General features: G+C 38.0%; 2 protein-coding genes and 1 non-coding gene across 3 annotated transcripts; 2 read left to right on the top strand and 1 right to left on the bottom strand.

The window, feature by feature from the left end:
- Positions 1 to 17337: 17337 nt before the first annotated feature.
- TRNAY-GUA lies at positions 17338 to 17425 on the top strand. Its single transcript is given in 2 exon segments — positions 17338 to 17374; positions 17390 to 17425. It is a non-coding gene; the product is annotated as a tRNA-Tyr (tRNA).
- LOC109207309 (protein ROOT PRIMORDIUM DEFECTIVE 1) lies at positions 17339 to 19263 on the top strand. Its single transcript, XM_019370201.1, has one exon. It carries the CDS (start codon positions 17577 to 17579, stop codon positions 18771 to 18773), a length of 1197 nt encoding a protein of 398 aa, XP_019225746.1. The 5' UTR covers positions 17339 to 17576; the 3' UTR covers positions 18774 to 19263.
- Positions 19264 to 21507: 2244 nt separating this feature from the next.
- Positions 21508 to 25029, bottom strand: LOC109207308 (187-kDa microtubule-associated protein AIR9-like). Its single transcript, XM_019370200.1, has 5 exons — positions 24794 to 25029; positions 24109 to 24516; positions 22734 to 24024; positions 22490 to 22636; positions 21508 to 22363 (listed from the first exon to the last, which is right to left on the bottom strand). The coding sequence occupies exons 2-5, from the start codon at positions 24160 to 24162 to the stop codon at positions 21870 to 21872; spliced, it is 1986 nt and encodes a 661-aa protein (XP_019225745.1). The 5' UTR covers positions 24163 to 24516; positions 24794 to 25029; the 3' UTR covers positions 21508 to 21869.
- Between the last annotated feature and the right edge of the window lie 669 nt (positions 25030 to 25698).

Raw genomic sequence — 25698 nt, 5'->3', positions numbered from 1 at the left:
CCGGGAGATCCTTCGGATTTACATATATGATGGGCTACGGGACGGTATTCCGAGAGACCCACTGGACAGCTGAAAAGGAAAGTACTACAGGATGGTATCCTGGGAGATCCTCTTGTTATCATTGGTATTGAGCAGTACATATTCCGTGTTTACTCTGTTTCCTTGTGTAGATGTTATCGTCTTACTTGACCTGTCTTATCTCACTGCTGTACTCATTATTACTGTTAGATTTTCATACTGTTGATTTATTATTATATTTTATCTCAGTAGGGCCCTGACCTTCCTCGTCACTACCCAACCGAGGTTAGGCTTGGCACTTACTGAGTACCGCTGTGGTGTACTCATGCCCTTTCTGCGCATGTTTTTTTTTTATGTGCAGATCATCCAGGTACCTCTACTCAGGCACACTATCCTTGAGACGAGGAGATACACGGAGACTTCGAGGTATATCTGCCGCGTCTGCAGACCAGGAGTCTCTATTCTGTTCCAGCTTTAGTATTTAGTTTATTTCTTTTCTCTCAGTTGTTTAGATATTCTGGAGTTAGAGCAGTGCACTATGTTTCTGATAGCCTGTGGTTCCCGTGAGTTTCCGGGTTTTGGGTTGAGATTTTGACTTCCGCACTTATTATGAGTTGTATACGCCGAATGGCAGTTATATACATATTTCTTTCAGCTATTCAGTCTAAATTATTTGTTTTTCTAAGATTGAGTTAATTTGTTCCGCACTGTTAGGCTTACCTAGTTGTAGGAACTAGCTGCCATCACGACATGTTTATGGAGGGTGAACTGGGTTCGTGACATTAGCGGTTCGAAAGTTTATGAAATTTGTGGGTTCGGAAGGTTGTTGGTTCGAAAGTTTATGGCTTCATGTTTATTGTATCTAAATTATTTATGAATACTCTTGAGAAGTTATTTTCCTTAATTTACGTACCTAATACCGGAAAATGAGTAAGATTACTACTTGTTTTCCAAGAAAATATTTTCTTGAAAAACATTTTCCGTTAAACCAAACACACCCGATATCTTGGGCCCAATGAAATGGGCTAGTCATATGCAGCCCAACTAAATGGGCTAGCCCAATGGATTATTTAATCTATATATATTTGACTAATATAGTTAATCTAATTATATTGGCCCATGATATTTATTTGGATAATATATATATTTAAAATATAATCCAAAATATTTTATTGAATAAATTTTATATGCCTACAATATCTACACTCCGCGAATTTCTTTATTGTAAATTTATAAATATGTACTCTACAACTACGTACTAGAATGCACTTGTAATCAACTAATTTTCCTTTTTTTGTTTAATTTATACGTTCTTTGCCTAGTAATTTACGAAAGTGGGAAATAAAATTATATCCCTAGTAGATAAATAAATACTTAGCATATTTCTTTTTTTATAAATAAATATTTAGTTCTATACTACAATATAGGTAAATAAATCATATAAATTTTTTAGTACCTTTTTTATATAAAAATATTCCTCAACATATGTTTCTCTTAAAAAGATAAAGTGACGGACTGTTACGAGGATATTTTTTGTAAGTAAGTAATTATTTAATAAATAAGAAATATGTCAGCATAAATAATGCATGCATAACTAATTCAAGCATAACTAATATCAACATTAATAATACATCTTATTAAGCATTATTCGTATGCACCCTACGAAACGACCCCTAAGGTTTTTTTATCACACTTCATTACAAAGTTATTTTTAAGAACAACTGAGAGCAAGAACAGTATAGCAACTATATTAGGAATCAATGGGCAATCCATTTGGGGTCACGACAGGGGCGGACTGACGAATTTCGTGGCCTAAAGCCAAATTTTATGAGGGGTCTTAACTTTTTTTATTTAAAAAAAAACTATTTTTTAAAGTCTATTTTTCTAGCTTTTTAGATTGAAAGTTTTTAATAAATTTTTGTAATAAATTTCTCTTAATAAGTCTTTCTCAATTGACAATATAGCTACTCCATTTAATCTCTCATGGGGTATTGTTGATCTTATGTAAGGTTTTGTCAATTTTAATTCTAAAACACTTATTTCTGCTAAAGCAACGACTTGAGTCATTAACATTATTCTATAAGTGTAACGACCCGGCCGGTCATTTTGAGAATTTAAGCTCCGTTTAGCAGCATAAGGTCTCGAGAAGCTTCGTATTATGTGTTATGACTTGCGTGCATGGTCGAGTTCAGTTACTGGATGATTCGGATTCAAATTTGAAGGAGGATTCTAGTTTTGGAAGCTTAAGCGGTGAGAGTTGACCGGGATTTTGACTTTGTGTGAATGGCTCCGAAGTGGGTTTTGGATGAATTCGACAGCTTTGTATGGTGATTTGGGACTAAGGTGTGCATCCGGATTTGGACTTGGATGTCCATAGAGTAATTTGAAGTATTTCGGCAAAAGTTGGAAAAATTAAAGTTTTGAAAGGTTGAGAGGTTTGACCAAGAGTTGACTGTGGTGATTGATGTTTTATACCTCAATACCACANCAAGGGGGGAAGGGGATGATTTGTGTGGTGACCAATTTTTCGCTTAAACTGATTATGGAAGGACCTGGTTCTTCTATTTGTTCCTTATGCTACTGTTGCGGAATAATAAATGTAGAAAGTAAAGAACACAAGTATTTTTACGTGGAAAACACCCGGCTCAAAAGGTGAAAAAATCACAACCTACTACTCAGTAGGATTTTCCCCAACACTTCACTAAATCACTGAGCCAAAACAGCATTTACAAAACTCTTTGTAAACCTAAGGATTACCTCTAATCCCGTTGTAGCACACACCCTCTAACTGTTGCGACAACTTCAAGTTAGAGTCTCTAACTTGAATACTCTGAGTACCTATTACAATTGCCTCTAGATAAAGCTGAAAGGTACAATATAAAACACCTGCTACAATTGAACTAGAAATAAAGAAAGACACATAAAACTCTCTATGGAGCTGGTTCTTCAATCTGGTTCATGTAGCTTCAGGTTTGCACACTTGAATCACACACGAACTGCTTGCAAAAGGCCTTGCTATTTTGCTCTCAATTCACGTTTAACTTCTGCGTTTTTGTGCAACACATGTAATGTGAGAACATCCTGCAATTTATAGAGTTAGTATATAAAGAAATAACTAGAGTTCTGATATAAATCTTCCTTGGTGGAAGAGTTCTAGTTGATTTCACGTGCATCCCACATGCTCGAATCTGCCCGTTTCTATGCACACAAGGGATGGACCTGGTTCATGCCTGAGTTTCTTTGTCAGTCTTCAAAACTAACCTTTACTTGGGCCAACAGTGATATTGGGGTCGGATTCTAATTCCGAAAGTTGGAGTAGGTCCATGATGTTTTATATGACTTGTGTGCAAAATTTGGGATCAATCGGACGTAGTTTGATAGGTTTCGGCATCAGGCGTAGAAATTTGAAGTTTCAAGTTCATTAAGTTTGGATTGGAGGGTGATTCGTATTTTTTAGCATTGTTTGATGTGATTTGAAGGCTCGACTAAGTTTTTATGGTGTTTTAGGACTTGTTGGTATGTTTGGTTGAGGTCCCGGAGGCCTCGAGTTTCTTTCGGGGTGAGATTTGAGCGAGTCCGAGTATTTCAACACTCTGATGTTGTTTGGATTGTTGGAAGTGCGGACCGCACAATTCCATGTGCTGAGGCACATTTTTGAGTGCTGTAGCAGATGAAAAAGTGTTGCAGCAGACGATAAATATGGACCGCACAATTTTGTCTGCGGCCACGCTTCTGGTGGTTCTGCAGGTTCCCTGGTCCGACTTCGGAAGCTTATATCTTTTGATCTACAAGGAATTTGGAGATGATTCAAAAATAAAAGTTGTATCCCTTTGTGTCTAGTTTCCAGAAAGGTAAACAAACTATCATTTGGACATTTGTAGGGAAATTTATGGTCAAAATACTGGAGCATGGTATGCACAAGTGGCAAAAGTGCGGCCGCACAATTTTGAACTGCGGCCGCAAAAGCTAGGATGTGCGACTGCACTTGGAATTGTACGGACCGCACATTGAGAGGTCAGACTGGATACTATATAACCGAGAATTAGGGTGTTATTTCATTTTTGGACTTTGGGAGCTCAGTTTGAGACGATTTTTCGTGGGTTTTTCAAGAAATTCATCGGGGTAAGTGATTCTAACTCGGATTTGGTTAATATACATGAATATATCACTGATTTCACCATTTAATTAGTACTTTGAGATGGAAATTTGGGGAAAATTGTAGAAACTTCATAAACTATAAATTGGGGATCTAAAGGTCGAGTTTTGATCGGAATTGGATAATTTTGGTATGGTTGAACTCGTGGTTGAATGGGTATTCGGATTTCGTGACTTTTACCCGATTCCGAGATGTGGGCCCGGGACCCAACTTTTGTGTTGACTTTTTTGACTTTTGACTTAAAGCTTAGTATTTTCTTATGGGAATGATTCCTTTAGGTCGTGTAGATTGTATTGAATTGTTTGTGGATAGATTTGCGCCATTCGGAGTCAAAAAATCGTGGAAGAAACATTCTGACTGATTGATTGAGCTTGGTTCGAGGTAAACAATAAATAATGAACTTAACCGAGAAAATAATGGTGTCTTTAACAAATTTAAATACTGAATAATCCCATAGTCATCCCAGAAACTGGTGTCACAAGTGCATGAGCAATTTATAGGAAATCAAATGTAATACAATAACTGTCCGGAATACAAATTGGATAGAAAAGAAAGTACAATACTCTAAAGGAGACTCTGCTAGCTGCAGGTCGTCTCGAGAGATGCAGCTCACCTAAGTCTCCCTATCAACCATGTCGCTGCGCCCAACAAGGCCACTAGACATACATGTGCCTGTGCAATAAAAATGCACAGCAAGTGTAGTATAAGTATGAAAACAATGCGTACCCAGTAAGTATCCAGTCTAACCTCGAAGAAGTAGTAACGAGAGGTCGAACTTCCACACTTACTAGTGGTCCAATAATATAATTAGTCTTGGATTTATTAAAAATAACAGTAAACTCAAGGGAATCATGTAGCAAGTAAACAATCCTTTTGATAATAAGAGATTTCCAAGTTCATATTTCCTCAATTATCAATTTATCTCAGGCAAGGGAGGCAATATCATTATTTATAATTTCAAGGCAAGCAATACAAGCATGCGCAAATTATGCCGAGGTCGTATGGCCCGATCCAACGTAATATTTAAACTGTGCACTGCCAGAGGGTCAAATGGCACGAACCATAGATGCATCTATTACCCCGCTCACGAATTATACATGCGACGCAGTCAAAAATAAATAAACACATCAAACAATCAATCAAGAATTCATCAGGAAAACAATTGCCCAAAGAAATGGCAACTTCTCTTTAACGGTCAAGAAAATGATGTTTAATTTCTTTAGAAATTAATTTATCAATTCGATATGATTTAAGAAATTTAAATTGTCAATAAGGTTACAAATATTTCAAGTATAGCATACTTTCGGGTCCTAGACTACCCGGACTTAAACATAATAGTAGCTACGCACGGACCCTCGTCACCTCGTGCGTACGTAGCCCCCACAAATAGAAGCACCTATTTAATTATTTCACCTATGGGGGTAATTCCCTCTTACAAGGTTAGAAAGGAGACTTACCTCGCTCCGAAGTTCCATAACCGGCTCCCAAGCCCTTCCGACGACTCAAACCAATGCCCAACGCTCCAAAACTAGTCAATAAGTATGCAAACCCATTAATATATACTCAAATACCCATTATAATACTATTTACAATAATTTCCATCTCCGCTTGAAAAGTCGATAAAATCATCCTCGGGCACACGTGCCCGAATTCCAAAAATTTACGAAGATAAATTTTACCCATAACACCACGCACTCAAATATATAATTTATTCCAAGTTCCATGTTCAATTTCGTGGTCAAAATTCAAAAATATAAATTTCTAGGTTTTTCTTCAAAATCCCAAATTTCCACTAATTACCCATGATTTTCCATATTAAAATCTAGATATAATCCAAGTAATTAACTTGCAATAGGTGGGAATCACTTGCCTTGACATAGATGATGAAGATGGAGCTCCAAAATCGCTCCTAGGTCGTCTCCCATGGAGGAAATGATATGAAATGATCCAAACCCATTTTTGCAAACTTATACACTGCCATGAAACCCTTCTTCGCGTTCGCGGGCCTCCCATCGTGTTCCCGATGAACAAAATTCTCGAAAGTCATTCCCAAACTCTTCTTACACAGCCTATAGTATAATGGTCATAACTTTTTGTACAAAACTCCAAATCAAAATGGTTTAACTTTTTGGAAACTAGACACCAAGATCCACAACTTTCTTGTTTTGGTAATCTCCCAATTCCTTATAGATTTCTAGCTATGCCTCCAAAGTCAGCCATGTGCAACACAAATTTCTTCTTCATTTTCCTGGACAGCCTGTAGTGTTCCAGCCATAACTTTATGTACACAAATCCAAATGCTAAATGGTTTACTTTTCGGAAAACTAGAAACAATGGACTACAACTTTCATTTTTGGATCATCTCCAAATTCCTTATAGATTGCGAGATATGAGCCTCCGAAGTCAGACCTCTGCAACAGAGATTTCATTCTTCGCGAATGCGAGGATCTCTTCGCGAACGCGAAGAACAAAGTCCCTGAAGCCAAATCCTTATTCGCGAACGCGGGAGGATCCTTGCGAACGCGAAGAACAACACCAGACACCAGCATCAGCTATTGCAAAGCATCCCGAAATGATCCGAAACCACCCCGAAACACACCTGAGGCCCCCGGGGCCCCGTCCAATCACACAAACCAGTCCCATAACATAACATGGACCTGCTCGAGGTCTCAAATCACATCAAACAACATCGAAATCATGAATATCACCCCATTTCAAGCTTAATGAACTTTAGAACTTCAAACTTCTACATTCGATGTCGAAACCTATCAAATCATGTCTGATTGACCTCAAATTTTGCACACAAGTCACATTAGATATTACGGACCTACTCCAACTTTCGAAATTGGAATCCGACCCCGATATCAAAAAGTCCACTTCCGATAAAACTTCTCAAAAACCTTCAAATTTCTAACTTTCGCCAAAAGACCCCAAAATGACCTACGGATCTCCGAATCCACTTCTGGACACGCTCCCAATACCAGAATCACCATACGAAGCTATTCCCAGACTCGAAATCCCAAATGGACATCGATAACATTGAAATACACTGCAACCCAAATTTATAAAATTCTTTCAAAATGCCAACTTCCACAATAGGCGCCGAAACGCTCACGGGTAATCCAAACCCGATCCGGACATACACCCAAGTCCAAAATCATCATACGAACCTGTTGGAACCTTCAAATCTCGATTTCGAGATCGTTTACTCAAAAATCAAAGCTTAGTCAATTCTTTCAACTTAAAGCTTCCGAAATGAGAATTTTCTTTCCAAATCAACTCCGAACTTCCCGAAATTCAGTTTCGACCATGCGTGCAAGTCATGATGCCTGAAGTGAAGCTACTCATGGCCTCAAACTGCCGAACGACGTGCTAGAGCTCAAAACAACCGATGTGAAGGGAATCTCCTTAAAAACAAGGCGTGCAGCATCGTGAGAAAGGGGAATCGTCACTTGCACCATCGGGTCGTTACATTCTCTCCCACTTAAACATACGTTCGTCCTCGAACGTGCTGAGAATTGCGCTGGAATAGTCTGAAATTGTTGTTTAACACCTCGTGCACCTACCCATGCTACCTCTACTCAGTTGAGCACATTAGCTCGATCAAATCTGAAGATATCCTCTTTCATTTAGACAAATAAGCCTTAGAGCCCAGTTCCAACATCCGGAATTCTCAGCCAGGCCTGCTTCCAACATGTGAATGCCATATCAATCACCACACGTTGTACCAGAACATGACTGCACACCCTTGCTAAATTCACACCATGCACCACATCATTCACAAGACCATAATAACACGCTCTGATCATAATAGCCGACATTTCCCGATAATGCTCACAATGCACCCCATGACATATATAAGTCCTGTTCCAACTCTCGCAATGCCGCCACGATGGAAGAGATGTGTAGAAATTTATAATCAATTGCCGAGTCAACAATTGAGTCTATGCTCCTGACAAGAACCATTACCTCATTCTGAACCAAATAATGGTATTTGCTCTTTGATATACTTCATATAATCCAATCGCACTAATCCTAGATCCAATAATCGCGTCTCACCCAGTACGAGCTTCTCAGGCAACAAGCCACCCCAGACATGACCAAAAAGTCCCACATGATGCCACAATGTGCCAATAGGCTACAGACTTGAACGTGATACATAAGGAAAACAAACTATGGAAGGGACTACTCAACTCATTCCACTAATTAGACAACCGAAAAGGTGTTATAAACCTCCCTCAGAAAAATGGGAAACAAAACACACAAAATAGAATACAGGGGACTGTACCCAACATCACTCTGTTGCGGCGTGCAACCCGATCCAAACAACATACCCGTTGCGGCGTGCCACCCGATCCATACATAAATATGTATGTGGAGATACATACCGTGCTAGAGTGCTCATTACTACCAAATACCGAGTATCGGCCACAAGCACGCTAAGTTCATAATACCATCCCTAGGGAGACGGATAGCGCCATACGCTACAAAACTCAAGCACAACTAAGGTGCGATATATGATCTGAATCTCAAGAGCCATCCTGCTCGTATAACACTATCGCTACACGGAACCTCAACACATAAGAAAGTTATCAAGCCGTCTCACAACTCATACGGCACAATATAGTATTACATGAAATAGCCAACGATGATAACATCCAACGTTCGAATACTCCTCCATAAGGAGTGCAAGCTAAAATGAACACATCTGGCCAGATATAGAGCTCATATTCATATTTAAATCCACCCATCGACCTCGAGCCGATTCTGACTGCACCGTACTAGGCTAGTAACCTTTCAAGGGTCCATAATAGCCCCTTTTTCCCATGACTCACAAGAACAACCCTCATATCCGGAGCAAACCTCCACACTTCACAACCCAATAAACCGAGTGCCCTCTAGGCATAAATTCTCAAATTAGTGATACTACCACAATCTTCACACTTGGTTTAAATCTGTAATCAATCAAGTGACTACATGTCACACTTATACAATCTTCCCGTGAGGTACGCTCCCACGACCTTCCGCACTAGATAACGAGTCTGCACATACATACTACCGGTCACACTAGTGTTGTAACGCATATTAAGAATCCGTAACCAAGATGCAAAGCCTCTGACACAAAATGCCGATCTCAGGTGACGCTGAAGACAACGGCTTACTCCAAACATCCAAATCCCCCTCCTGCTCATCCGAGATCGTGACATCCTCGTCAAACACCGAACCGCAACCTTGATACTCATTTTCAAACTTTATACCGCTCATTGCACCTAACAAGCCAGTAATATGGTAAACACTTCATCACCTAGAAACTTTTTACTTAACTCATTCCAAGAGAACCATAGCAACACGCGAGTAACTTCTCATAACCATAGAACATTCAAATCCTCAAGTAGTGGTCTAAAACACCATAACCCTTCCGGGATCCGCCTACACATAACAGGCCATAATACTTGAATACTTCGAAAAAAAATCAATTACGGCGTCCGTTGAGCCTCGCACGTACCGCCACCACTATGCCAATTCAACCATGGCTAACCAATCTAACTTCTTCTAATTCACCCTTAACTTGCCTTAGAGATAATAATAGTTCCATTCCTTACATCACCAACTTAAATCTGCACTCACCTTGAGTGACCCCATTCCATGAGACCATATTGTCTCCAAACCCATGAACCGTTTCATACCCTCCTTGCACGCACATTCGCATCTTCAACTGATACACCTATTCTGATAATTCCTCTATGAATCCGAAGTCTCTTTCTCTTTTCCTCCCAATGCTACACTGCAAGTCGAAAACATCACATTCTGAGCCTCTTATCATAATCTGCTACAAAAACTCGATTCTTAACCATACTGGGGGCTTGAATCCTTAGGCACCACATCTTTAACCTTTGAATTCACTAGGACCATTGTTGAGAGTCATCCACTCTGGCTTGGTCCCGAATATAATCAACTCCAAGGCTCCACTGGCACATGAGGATCCATCTTAATGAAGCACCTAGATCTTGGGATCTCCAGTCTTTTAGGTAGAGTTACCGCTACAGTGACTTGTCCTCGGCCATAGTCCCATTCCCTTCAATGATCTTTCAACTACCTCTCTAGTCACGCCTTTTGTAAATGGATCCGACATATTATCACTTGACTTCATATAGCCAATTATGATAATTCCCCTAGAGAGTAGTTGCCTAACGATTTTATGTCTTTGTCGTATATGACAAGATTTTTCGTTATTGCCGCTTGACCATCGCTATGAATGCATATAGGCACCAATATATTGGGCTATGATGCCATTCAGCTTCTTCACTGGCCTTGTCTAAGGATATAAACTCAACCTCCATTATAGAGCGAGAATGCACGTTTGTTTGGACGATTTCCAAGACACTGCTCCTCTATTGATTGTAAAAATATATTACTTGTAGATTTAGTTTAGGTTGATCCGGTGATCCAATCTGCATCACTATACCCCTCAATAACCGTAGGATACTTATTCTACTGCAATGTATAGCCATGGATATATGACAGTTCAATCCGAACTTCCTTATGTCATAGACTAATACATCGCGATTTTCTATTGCATATCAAATTAGTGACTACACTTAATGTAGCAATAGTATATTATAACAACGGCAGGAACGATTGGTATCAATTGTGGCCACAACCATTTAATATATAACACATTTCGCAATCACTCCGCCATATTCGAGTATTTGTATGTTATTTATTCATACGTCTATATGATATGCAAATTATAGCACCTTCATTCATGAAACAAATCCAACTTGAAATTGATTTTGGTCATGTTCATCAGTTGGTTGACCTCATTATAGACCAACGTATTATATATTCGTTCATGAACGTTCATGTTTATACAAAACATATTAACGCAATTTTCATAAAAAGTCACAGCCTTCCAGGTGACACCCTTTCATAAAAGAGTTAAACATTGTAAATGTTCAAGAAAGAATAAATCATTTCTGGAAAGGCACGTAAACAACTTTCGAATTTGTAATTTCATCATTAGTCATCACTAAGACCGAATAAGTAATGAATTCACCGACTATCATATCAATATCAACTAAGGATTGGTGGGGTTCAAAAGTTATATCATTTAGACATTACGTCTAACATTGACTTTTGTCATGCATAAGCTAAAAGCCCCCACATTTTAAATACTTCATTAAGATATCATCCACATATAATCAAAGAATAATTATATTATTTGAAGTATTCTTAACGTAAACACATTTGTTTACACTCATTAATTTTATAACCATTTGACAATATTATTTGGTCAAATCTCGCATGTCATTGTTTGGGTGTTTGTTTTAGTCTGTAAAGTGACTTAACAAGTCGACACACCTTTTTCTTTTCCTTCAGGAACCACGAACCCTTCAGGTTGTTCTATGTAAATTTCTTCCTCTAAATCTCAATTTAAGAAAGTTGTCTTCACATCCATTTAATAGATTTCAAGATCATACACTGTAGTCAGTGCTACTAACATCCTGTACGTAATACACATAACCGATGAGTATGTGCTAAAATAGTCAAGGCCTATATTCTTTGACAATAAGTCTTGCCTTACACATGTCAATAATGTCATCATCTTTTATTTTCCTCTTGAAAATCCATTTGGAACCCAATGGTTCGTTGCCTAGAGTAAGATCAACTAACTCTCAAGTATGGTTATTTAATATGAATTCTATCTCACTATTGATTGCTTCTTTCTGAGGATAACTTCTTAAGTAGACATTCTTTGTCGCTTACTCTGTCTTGGATCTTTCTCATTAAATGTACTTTCTTTTGTTCCTTCAGGATTTTCTGATTTATGAATCAGAAATCGATATACTTTATTACTGGTTGCATATCCTATGAAAACACAATCAACGGTTTTTGATCCTATCTTTAACCTTTTGGGTTTAGGAACCTGCACTTTTGCCAAACAACCCCACACTTTAAAACAATTCAAGTTAGATTTCCTTCCTTTTCATTTTTCATATGGAATAGATTGTGTTTTACTATGGTGAACTCAATTGAGTATTCAGATAGCTGTAAGAATAGCCTTCCCCACAAGTTCTGGAGTAAACCAGAACTTATCAACAAAGAATTTATCATTTCATTTAATGATCGATTATTTCTTTCTGCAATTTCATTAGACTGGGGCGTGTATGTGTCTATTGTTTGATGAATAATACCATATTTCAAACATATTTCTTCAAAAGAAGACTCATATTTGCTACCCCTATTACTTTATAGAGACAACCATGTGATTTGTTATTTGTGCCACGATAGAGCCAGAATTAATAATGGTGAAGTTTTAAATCTTCAAACTAATATGACAACCAGAATTTAACGGTGAAGTTTTTAATCTTCAAGCCGACTAATATCTGACACGACCAAATTTAATAAATGGTGAAGTTTTTAATCTTCAAATTGAGTAATAAATTAGAGTAGAAAATCACGACTTTAATCTCAAAGATCGAGTAGAAAATCACGCAGATTTTTATCTCGGAGTAGGAGTAAAAAATCACGAAGATTTTGTTCACCTTAACGGGAGTAGAAAATCACAAGAATTTTAATTTTCTCCAAAACAGGGGTAGAAATCCACAAGTATTTTGATTTTCTTTTCAAATGGCTTTCTAACTAAACCATTGTAACCCCTAAATAATTCAATAGTTTGATGTATTATTGTTATCAAACTAACATATGTATATTTTTATTGATACATTTAAATTTTTCATCTTCATGATCTCAAAATAATTTTCAAGCATCAATGTAAGCCTAATTCATACTTACAACCTTAAAAATAATTTTTCACATAATTTCAAGCATGCTACCAAAGTTATATACCAAGTTACCAACTCATCAATTTTATGGCATGCAAATAGGACTTACTTTGAGATCATCAAATAAACATCTACCCTGACACTAATAGGAATAGAGTTTTAAAAATCACACAGGGTAAATAATTAAAGAATTATATAGAGACGATCTGACTTTCTCATTTCTTTACTCATCTAAATTGTAGGAACAGCTACAATTTCTCATAGACCCTTAACTAGTCACGCAACAATATTAATGAACAAATACTCTGACTTTCAAACCTTAACAAAGGCATTAACAGAATACAACTCATATAAAATATTAGGAACCAATATGGGTCTTGGAATTATCAGAAGGCTTTGGATCCTTATCTTGTTTACCAAACAATTACCATGCTCCATTTCAGGATCTTCAACGCAGTCAAAAGATTTTACCTTTTAGCCATGGATTTTTCGCATATTTTCCCGGTGTTTGGATTCAAAATTGAGTTTTTCTATCTATCATTATTTGATAACATCAAATAGTAATTTAAATTCCTTAAGCTTATTGGTAATCTCGTGTTCAAAATCAGAAAATTAGAGAAGCAAAGAAATGTTATTTTAATAAACAAAGAATAGAAAATAATTCCGAGCCCACAAGTTGCTTGATCCTTAAGGAATTTACTCCCCTCACTGTAGCCCGAGATAATGGATTACTTACTCCCAGGATAGAACGGAAAAACTATTCTATAAAAGCGGCACTTCAATTTACAGAACTTCAGCGAACTCAACAAACGAAGCAAATCACACTTTACACTTTGCTTTTGGAAAAAACAATGCAATAATGTAGAAAAGATGGGATAAATTTTCAGACCTTTCATATATAAAAATGAGGCCAAGACTCTAAATTTATAGATAATGAAAGGGTGAGATCAAGAGGTGCAATCCAAGAGGTGCCTCTTCCATTTTTTATTCACACCTTTTAGGGGAAAAAAAACCAACAAATGCGAATAATGTTGGGATTTGAGCTCGAATCTCATATAATTTTCATCCTTCCACTAAGCCGCATCCTTACGGATAGTAACTTTTCTTAAAGAAACAATGGTTAGTATTGTGATTTGTGGGGTGTCAGATAGGAGCTAATTAAGCACACATCAGACGTGAGGTGAAATGCGAAGTATGAGAAAAGATCAACAAGTTAGAAGAAACAAAATCTCTCACTTGGGAGAAAATTAGTACTGATCAACAGTGTCTTGATTTCCTTGCCGATGTATATATATATGTCATGTCCATGTTCCCATTTACGGTCAATATTGAGAAAGGGCTTGACAAGATAAGAGTTTTTTTGTGCAAGGTAATCAAAGAGAAAACATTTTAGCCTTGTCAAAAGGAGTTATTCTAACCAAAAGCAAGAGGTCTAGGAACCAAAAACAAAAACAACGCGTACCCAGTAAGTATCCAGTCTAATTTCGAAGAAGTAGCGACGAGGGGTCGATTCCGACACTTACTAGTGGTCCAATAATATCGGATACGGTAAAGGGGGTGAATAAACATGAAACAGAGTAAATATGTGAAATAAATAAATATAAAACACGTGGTACAATTCCCCTCTTTGTAATTTTACTCAAGCTCTCAACTAGCAAGTTCCCTACGTAACCGGAGCATATATATAGATATAGTGGATTTCATTAAGGAAATTATCATAATTCAAATCAGGGAAAAATCCCTCAGATTCACTGGCTTTTAGCCAAATGTTACGCATATATATATATATATATATATATATATATATATATATATATATATATAGAGAGAGAGAGAGAGAGAGAGAGAGAGAGATGCATCTATGGTTTGCGCCATTCAACACTCTGGCAGTGCACAGTTTACTTTTATGTTGGATCGATCCGTACATAAAAGTAAATTGTGCACTGCCAGAGGGTTGAATGACGCGAACCATAGATGCATCTATTAACCTGCCGAGGCGATCGGCCCGCTCCCATGAGAATAGTAGAAGGAAATACCCGCTCGCGAATCATACATGCGACGCAGTTACACATAGATTTTCTTAAGTTAATATAAGGTCCCTCAATTCTTTTCGAAAATACCCAGATTAATGGAAACACTTAAATTCTTAAATTCCTCAATTAAAATGCTTTTCAACACAATTATTACGCACCCTCAATCTTATTTCTTCTCAAAGCAAGTAATAACATAAATCAACAACAATATCAACAAGGCATGATGTAGCCTAAGACTACCCGGGCATAGGCATAATAGTAGCTACGCACGGACTCTAGTCTATCCCCCACAAATAGGAGCACATATTTAGTTATTTCACCTATGGGATTAATTCCCTCTTACTAGGATAGAAAGGAGACTCACCTTGCTCCGAAGTTCCATAACCGGCTTTCAAGCCCTTCCGACGAGTCAAACCGATGCTCAACGCTCCAAAGCTAGCCAATAATTATGCAAACCCGTTAATATACACTCAATTACTCATTATAAACCAATTTATAACAATTTCTAACCCCGATCGAAAAGTCGATAAAAATTACCCTCGGGCCCACGTGTCCGGATTCCGAAATTTTTTGAAGATAAAGTTTACCCGTAACTTCACAAACTCAAATATATAATTTACTCTCAATTTCATGTCCAAAATCGTGGTCAAAATCCAAGAATACCAATTTTCTAGGTTTTTCCTCAAACCCCAAATTTTCTACTAATTTCCATGTTAAAACCTATACATAATCGATGTATTTAACTCAAAACTAGTATAAACCACTTACCTCATTGGTGGTGAAAATGGCACTCCCAAGTTGCTCCAAAACCGGCTCCCATAGAGGAAATAGGATTGAAATGAGCCAAACCCTCATTTTTAAAAGAACACACTGCCCAGCCCGATTTTCGCACCTGCGGCCACTTGACCGCTTCTGCAGTTCCGCAGGTGCGGCCCCAACTACCGCTTCTACGATCATTCACCAGGCCCCTTAACTCTGCATCTGCAGCTCCACGAACGTAGGTGCGGTCCCGCTTCTGCGGACTTTGACCGCATCTGCGGTCCACTCCTTCCCTAGCAAAAATCTCCTTCTGCGAGTATCTTCCCGCTCCTGCGGTGCTCTTCACGTAGGTGCGGTTACACCAGAAGCCCAGCTGCTTCAGCCCTTCTTCAAATTCCATTTTCAATCCGTTAACCACCCGAGGCCCCCGTCCAATCATACCAACCAGTCCCAAAACTTAATGCGGACCTGCTCGAGGCTTCAAATCACATCAAACAACGTCAAAATCACGAATTACACCCTAATTTGAGCCTTATGAACTTTAGAACTTCAAACTTCTACATTCGATGCCGGAACCTCTCAAATCACGTCCGATTGACCTCAAATTTTGCACACAATTCATTCGACATTACGGACCTACTCCAACTTCCAGAATCGGAATTCGACCCCGATATCAAAAAGTCCACTTCCGGTCAAATTTCTCAAAAACCTTCAAATTTCTAACTTTAGCCAAATGACTCCAAAATGACCTACGGACCTCCAAATCCACTTCTGATCGCGCTCCCAATACCAGAATCACCATACGGAGCTATTCCCAGACTCGGAATCCCAAACGGACATTGATAGCATTAAAATTCACCTCAATCCAAATTTATGAAATTCTCCCAAAATGCTAACTTTCACAATATGCGCTGAAACGCTCCCAGGTCATTCAAAACCCGATCTGGGCATACGCCCAAGTCCGAAATCATTACACAAACCTGCTGAAACCTTTAAATCCTGATTCCGAGGTCGTTTACTCAAAATTTCATTCTTAGTCAATTATTCCAACTTAAAGCTTTCGAAATGAGAATTTTCTTTCCAAATCAACTCCAAAATTACCGGAATTCAATTCCGACCATGCGTACAAGTCTTAATACCTTAAATGAAGCTGCTCATGACCTCAAACAGCCGAACAACGCGCTAGAGCTCAAAACTACCGATCAGGTCGTTACACAAGAGGTCTAGGCATCAAAAACTTGAGGAAATATAGCAGATGAATGGTTTTGGAGGGTTAACATTGAGAAAGAGTTTTTGCGGAGAAATATTATTGCAACTAAGTATGGCATGGAAGGGAAATGATCCAGAATGTTGATCAGAGCTGCATTCTCCAGGGCATTAGTCTAGTGGTAAGAGCGTAACGCATGATGTGTGAGTTAAACGCAAGTCACGAGTTTGAACCTTGTTGTAGACCAAAGTCTGGTATTAAGTGAAGAGAGATAGAGGGGTGGGCCCATTATCCACCAAATTTAACGATGTGTCACAGACACTTCTCGATTATAAATCACATAAATTATGTTTGTCAATATCATGTTCAAATATCAAACCGACCTTAGCTCAGTTGGTAGAGCGGAGGACTGTAGCGGGCTTCCATAGCAATCCTTAGGTCGCTGGTTCGAATCCGGCAGGTCGGAACATTTCTTTTATTTTCTAATGACTCTCTTTGTCGTTGCTTTTTTTTTTTCCTTTTCCCCTTCCCCTCTCTGGTTTTTCCTGCAATTCTAAACCCTTGTCTGTCGTTCCTTAAACCCTTCACTCCAACATCAGAAAGTAAAGAATACACAAATGTCAATTTGGCGTCTCCTTTGGACCAAATCTACGACCATTTCCAAAACCTCAACTTCCCCAAACTCCACTTTCTCTCAATTCAGACAACTTTCCACCTCTTTCCTCGTCACTAAAATCCCCAAAAAATTCCGAAAGAAACGCAAGAAAAAGGACTCCCCACGTACCAAACTGGTCCAAACTCAACCAAACATCATCCCCTACTTCGAAAACATCCTCGTACGCGATACCCATTTCAGATTCCTCACTAAAACCAAAGAATTCCTGTCCAAACAACCCCATCATGTCCTTCGCCTTGACGATGCTGGAAAACTTCACCAGCAGCTGGGGTTCCCACGTGGCCGCAAGATTGTCCGTTCCCTCCAACGCCACCCTTCAATCTTCGAAATTTATCGACATACTGATGGTAAGATGTGGTTTGGTTTCACTGATTTTATGGAACAATTGTTGGAAGAAGAATCTTGTATAATGAATCAAATGGAAAATGATAGAGTTAATGTTGTTAGGAAATTGTTAATGATTTCCAAAGACAAGAGGATTCCTTTGAGTAAAATTTATCATAATAGGCTTTTATTTGGTATACCTGAAGATTTTAGGGATAGGATAAGGAAGTACGAGGATTATTTTAAGGTTGTTGTTGAGGAAGATGGGAAAAGGATAGTTGAGCTTGTGAATTGGGATCCTACATTGGCGGTGAGCGCGTTGGAGAAGGAGTATATGGTTGACGAGGATAAGGTGAAGAGGGCGTTTAAGTTTCCGATTAAACATGGCAAGGCATTGGATTTGGATGAAGGCGATGAGAGGAAGTTGAACTTGTTGTATACGTTGCCTTTGGTTTCGCCTTATTCTAATGGAAGCGAGTTGGATTTGTGGACTGTGGAGGCTGAGAAGTTTAGGGTTGGATTGATTCATGAGTTCTTGAGCTTGACGTTGGAGAAGAGAGCCTACATACATAATCTTGTGGAGTTCAAGGATGAGTTCTGTCTTACAAAGCATACTTATCAGATGCTCTTGAAACAGCCGCGGACGTTTTACTTGGCTGGTACGGAAATGAATTGGTGTGTCTTTCTAAAGGATGCGTATAGGGAAGATGGGCTTTTGCTAAATAAGGATCCTCAGGTGCTGTTCAATGAGAAACTGTATGGATATGCTGGCATGAAAGTGTTGGAGCCAACCAGTCTTTTCAATGAGACATGAAATGTTTCTTTAGCTATGTTCTTGTGTAACTTATTGTGATGACAGAGCTTCATAGAGCAGAATTTGCACCAAGAATACCGAAAAACTACCAACTTGCGGTAGAATAAGGCACCAGATTATACATCAAAACAACATTATACTAGAGGTATCAGAGTTGCTTCGAACATTTATTTACAATTTTCCTGCTGCCTACGGTCTTTCAGCTGTAAGCATGTCCATATTCACAATGTAGAACACTATTGCGTTAACAATGTGGAAAACTTACTTATCAGAAAAAGAAAAACATTGTAAAAAGCTTTGGCATTTCATTGTCTAAGGTAATATTCATTATTCTACTATTATTTGAGAAGTTTGGATGACTGAGGTTAGTTTGGTTTAACCATGACTCCATGAGTAAATTCTCTTCCTGATCTCTCTATCCGCATGAAAGTTACAATCTTGTTCAGTCCATTTTCCCACTGTTTATCTGTAATTAATTTCAATTGTGATATCTTCATTTACTTCCTCTATTTTCGGTTGGTTATTTGGATAACATAGGATGTTGCACTTTTCTTTTTTTGAATTCTCTGTGGCTAAAGCTGTAATGAGGAACTTGTTATCCTCCTATTGTACTTTTTCATTACTTTGTTGGTACTATATAAAATTACCTTACCCCAAAAAAATCATTCTTAATTACGCTTAACCTTTGATGACAATCTACCAGAGAGTAGTGATTAGAAAAGGTGAAGCCAGAGCATAGGGTTACTAAAGATGGCGATTTGCTGAAAGGTTACACGTTGTTCTTTCAATGGAAAAGGATAGCCAACGTGAATGGCTAAATATGAAGGTTTGCATTTTGAAATGATTTAGCTGTCAACTGTTGAATTTGTGTGTTACCTGTTGGTCTTTCAATGGAAAAGGATAGCCAACAAGGACAGAATACGCGCCGTGAATGGCTTGGCTACTTGAGAATATTACCTATATTCTGTTTTTATCCTAAATATCCCAATCAGTAGAAGGTGTGGAAGATTATATATAGCATGATTTATGAGTTTCGTGATGTTCTTGGCACTATTCAATCATGGATTGTCATTTAGTCAGAATTTTGTTCAACTTTCCAAGCTAATATTATGCCTCATGTTTAGTGTTTATAGTTGAAACATTCAGTCCACTAAAACGTTGGAAATATAAAGAATCATACTTGTGTGGCTCAAAAGAAGCCTTGAGAGTTTGACGTATCATCAGGAAATTCAACTTATGCTGTCTATTAGGTTGCTAAGCCTCAAATTTACTACTCCCTCTGGTCCATTTTAAGTGTGTTTTTTTAGCTGTTTTTACACATATTAAGAAATTCGTATTTTAGCATTAATTAAAAATATAATTGACCATATTAACCTTAATTTTGTTCATTGAAAATACAACAAATACTCCTAGACGCGTTACTCCAAGGGCGACTTTGGGGGAAAAATGTTGATTCTTGATATTTGAAAAAATCAAATATTATGGACCAAAAAAAAAAGGTCAAAGTGGACCGGAGGGAGTACTATAGTATAGTCAGTGTATTCGTTTTCCTGACCAGCTCTCTCCCTCTCTTTGTTTTTTTCTTTTTCTTTTTAAAATAACAGAGCTAGCAGGTGCGTAGTTTGGCTATTCTACTGAATATCAGTTATCTCTTCATGAGCCACGTCTTCTGATTATTGATGTGAAGCCAGACACAGGCTTGCTAAAGATGGTGATTTACATTTTGAAAGGTTATGCTTTTAGCTATCTGTCAAAATGAATGGGTGTTATTTTTTGAATTCGTGTGTTACTCTTTCAGTGGAAAAGGATAGCCCAAAAAAGAGACAGAAATGGCTCCGTGAATAGCTTGGCTGCTTCAGAATATTATATCTATTCCTATCCATTTCTTAAATATCCTAAAATAGACGGTGTGGAATCCAAGGGGTATGGTGCAGTAATGGTGAAAACTTTGAAGACTAGGGGTTCAGATCATCGCAACGACAAAGCATTAGGAGATTTCTTCTCATCTTTCTTAGCGTTGGTGGCCAGAGTTACCTGTTATATATGATGAAGGAAGATAGTATGTACCCGATAAAATATTTTTACGCACAAACTAGCCCGAATACCATCATTAAATTAAAAAAGAAAAGGGTGTGGAAGATATATCTATAAATAAAGCATGATTAATGAGTTTCGTGATGCTCTTGGCCCTATTCAATCGTGGGTTGTCTTTGCTCTCAGAATATTATTCAACTCTCCAAAGCTAATACGTGTCAGTGGTTATAGTTGGAAGCTGGAACATCAAGTCGTTAAGACAATAAGAACCATGCTTGTGTGGCTCTAAAGAATCTCTCCAAAGCCTTGAGTTTGACGTATGATCAAGGAATTTTTTCCTTCCACCGAAAGCACAATACATTTTTGGATTGTCTCTCCTCTTCAAGTCAAAATGATTCTTCTCTCCTCGATGATATCATCTATACTTAACCAGAGGTATAAAGTTTGAGCTTTAGGAAATTCTTTTTTTTGATTAAAAAGTACTTATTATTATGATTAACATAAAATCTGTATGAATTAGTCAAAATGTTTTAACTTAACATTTGAATTCCCTTTCTTTATGTTCTATCCAACCACAAACAATCGATCCCTAAGGAGCAACAACAACAACAAGTGAAGAATACGCAAGCCTTACTCCCTACCTAGTGAAACTCCACTAAATTAGGTTAGTTATCCAAAGTTGTACTTCATGAAAACCGAAAAGATTAACACAGCTCATTAGCAAACAGAACAAGAAGCGAAGTACATTTATAAAGGTCCAATCAATGTGGAAAAACATGTTAGTTCAACAATCATAGAAAGACAAGCACCTGAAGCCACAAGTACCTGGCTTTCAAACAAACTTCCATAACACAATGGAAATTGAGGAAGAACCTCCACAATTAATATCTTAATCACTCCTCTCTTTTGGAGAACAAAATAAAAATAAATAAACAAAATTGAAACACACTGAACACCATGCTTTCTGGAATTGCATTGTCCAAGAATATGAACCGTGGTTTTTCGGATTGCACTGTCCACGAGTATGAAACAATTTAGGAAGGCGATGATGCCTAGAGCAGATCACTTGGCTTTGGAAGACTGATGTTGAGTTCGGCTTCTTAGCCTATGCCTGCTCTTTTGAGCAACACTGGCGCTGCTCCTATGCACGCTTGCAGATGAAGAAACTCCAGTTCCAACTTTTCTGGTTGCTCTTCTATGAGTGCCCCGACTGCTACTGCCCAATGCTGCTTTTGCAACTGCTTCTGTTCCTACCTCTCGGGCTTTCTGTGCATTAATTGGCTGTTTGTTCAAGAAAGCTAGCTTTGGAAGCAAACTGCAAACTGTCTTCCGCAGTTGATCGTCACTTATATTGCTCTGGATTGGATTGCCCAATAGATTTAGAGCCAGCAGAGAGTTATAGTTTGCCACAAGCTGACCAAGTGCTTTAGTAGTTGTTATTTTGTTGAAGCTCAAGTCTAGAACAGTCAGCTTCAGAAGTCTGTGCAGCCCTTCTATATCACTTATTTTGTTACCAGCCAAGTAGAGTTCTTTGATGAGCGTACAATTCGACAAACCTGATGCAATTTGAAGCCAAAGTCACATTATTCAGGAGGTCTTATAAGGATGTAAAACTGGGTTATATTGTCAGTCCCCTAACAAGACAGTTTATCCTCGGTGGAAGGTCTAAGGAAGCGACATACCTTGTCCAATTCGAGAGATTCTGTTGTAACTTAGGTCAAGCATGCGCAGGCGTGTCAATTCCCTGAGTCCTTCGATTGTGTGGATCTTGTTTTTTGATAAATTGAGAACGTGCAGACCCCTTGGTAGTGATCCTGGAGTTATTTGAACTGCATTGCCGCAAGAAACAAATATTATGTTAGCTTTCTATGACCATTTTCTTTAGCCTTAAGTTAGTTTAGTACGAATTATCCTTTGATTACATACCTATGAAGTTGCCTGATAAATTGACAGATCGAAGGCTAGATAAGTGTGACATTGCAGGGATAACTTTCAGACCAGCGCCGGCAATGTGAGCAACCGTTGAGGACAGGTTGAGAGACCGGATGACAGTATTAGCATGTGCAACCTCTTCTGAGACATTTGTATTTGGGTGTGGGCTGATGAGAGATGAGTTTCTTGCTGGTGATTTACCAGCATCGAGAGAAGGTGGGAGATCCATGTCGTCTTCAACATGATCATGTTCATCAATTAAGCATGGTGGATGAACAGGAAGTTCGTTCACCCATTCACTAATTCTCATAAATCTAGAGGATTCTTCAGGGAAAGCAACCCACTGATTCTGCGGCCAAAAACCACTTGCTCCTTGGAAGTCAACTAAGACATCCTTGCCCTTGTCGTAGCGCCCTTTGTTCAAGGATTCTGCAGTGAATGAACCAGGAGAGCCCAAGTTGCTCAATTCCATGCCTTTCCCTAGTTCTAGTGTGTCCGAGGAGTACCCACCCTGTTGGTTTAGAGCCATCTTAGCAAGGATTGGGTGTTGTTTGATACCACCTGTTCCTTGTACATTCCTATGGCTCCATAGAAATAATTTCCACCACAAATTTCGACTTCTGGATGGTAGGAGTTGGCTTGAAGAATGCTTCTTCAACATAACTTTGTCAGCACTGCGATGCGTCAACACGGAAGCTGGACTTCCTAAAGTCATCTTCTCAACTAATCTCTGCATCTCATCAAAAGATTGGGATTTCGAGAGTGATAGCTGGTCACTCATTTTAGTGAACATATCCCTAATTGCTAAATCGGAGCAGGAGCGCTGAAGCCTTGGAGAAGCCCAAGATTCTACTTTACCAAACCCTGGGTCACTAATGTGTCCACTTTTCATCATCTCCACAACCTCTTCATCTTTCTCGGATTTCTTATGATCTCGGTCATTCGTTTCACATTCAAATGAGCAATTAAGATTAATCTCTTTGCTGAATGATTGATCATACTCGTCATTTGAGTTATGAACGCGTGCTTGAAGATCAAAATCAGAGTTGTCCCTCTTCATCGACAAGCTCTCATCATGCTCATCTTCTCCTTCATACGCCACCTCTTCAGTATCTCCCTTAACAGGACTTTCATGATTCATTACCTTGACACTGCTCCTAGAATTCCCAAAAGGTAAAGGAACAACAAAAGAAGATGATTTCGAGTCATCAGTTTTAGCAGTAGATTTCACAGGACTTTCAACTGGTGAAGTCACATCAGTAGTTTTTGGAACTCTCTTATCTCCCTAAAATGAACAAAACATAAAAATGAGAAAATATGTTAACTTTAACATTGCATACTGAAAGAAAAGGAAAGAATTGGTACCCACCTTATCTTTCCTGTTTCTCCTTACTGGACCACAGAAGCAGTTGCAAATTGCCATTTCTTTCAGTGTTACAATCAAATTCTTTGTACCAATTTGTTAGCTCTTCTACTTCCACAAAAAAAAGTATTGATCTTTGAAAGTTTTCAATAATTAAAAAGATGGAATCTTGAAACAAGTCAGAGCTCAGATTATGAAAGGCAAATTAGCCATAATCAATAGGCAAACACCAAAGCCATGAAAGAGACCAATTTGGAGAAGAAGAAAGATAATTAAGAAGAGAAACTCCAACAAGTGTTCTTCTTCTAGCCTCAACCCTATCCCATTCAAAAGGGGGAGAGGACTTCACTGAAGTATATGCCAGAGTGTTAACTTCTGTTGCTTCTATCCAGAAGCTTCACCAAAATAATTTCCCTGCTCATACATTAACAAGAAAAGAAAAAAAAAAAAAAACACCCATTACAATTCCAGAACCTGATTCAAATAAATAAAGTAAAACTCGTAACCTTTATAACTACTACTCCTACATTTTTAGTTGTTTACAGCTCTAAATTGGTATGCAGTCTGAAGATTCTGAACAATCAATAAACAGGGTTTCTACAACCTAGGAAATCTTGAAAAAAGAAATAAAGCAGTAAAAACTGGAATCTTGAGGAATTAAATTCATAGGTAGTATCAATTAAATTTGTACCTGTCCAAGAAATAGTATGCCAGGTTGTGACTTTGAGGAAACAAAATTTGCTGATAAATCCGAGGATCAAGAATGGGTGTCAAAAACTAATTAGTGTTTGTCAAAACTGAGAGTTGGGGATTAGGGGTATTTTGTGGAGGGTGAAGAAAAAAGGAAGAAGAGACTAGAAATAGGTAGGAGAGAGAAAGGGGTAGACAGATACGCGCAAATTACACGGTTACCTGCGGCCACACAACATGCTGCTGTTGCTGCTTACTTTTTAAGTATTTTTGGGGCCCTTTTCCTTTGCTCACATACAACAAATCTTTTTATATTTATTATGTATTCCTTAAAGATTACATCTAATTATTTAAATTATACAAATATTTTTAATGTATTGAGCTTACAAGACGATATTTCTTATTTGAAGTATGTGATATAAAATCAGAATTGGAAAAGTTGAAGAATAGAATAACTTTTGTTGATAAGTGAAGAAAGTAAATCTCTCTTTAGGGGAAAATATTTTTTATGGAGATAATTTTTTCACAAAACAGGAGTAACTGAATATCACAATATTCTCCTCGTGAAAAGAAATGTTGGAATAATGAGAAACTTTTAGAAATCACTATGTTTTAGTGGTTATTAGCTAGTTGTAGCTACCATTTACTATATTACTTCCTATAGCTATGTTTTCATATTTTTTAGAGAGTATTCGATGTATTTAAGCTATTGCATTCATGAATACAGTAGCATTTCTAGGCGTGAAACAGCGGATTACGGCAAGACAGATTTTTGTATTTGAGTGTATTCGACTGTATTCACGGCGTGAAACATGGGATTACAACTGGACAGATTATTGTATTTGACTGTATTTGACTGTATTCGACTGTATTTACGGCGTGAAACAAGGGATTACACTATTTTTA

Source organism: Nicotiana attenuata, unplaced genomic scaffold (genome assembly GCF_001879085.1).
Source record: "Nicotiana attenuata strain UT unplaced genomic scaffold, NIATTr2, whole genome shotgun sequence".
NCBI lineage: Eukaryota > Viridiplantae > Streptophyta > Magnoliopsida > Solanales > Solanaceae > Nicotiana > Nicotiana attenuata.
The sequence above is the reverse complement of the archived record's forward strand: the minus strand, read 5'-3'. Positions and strand labels throughout refer to the sequence as shown.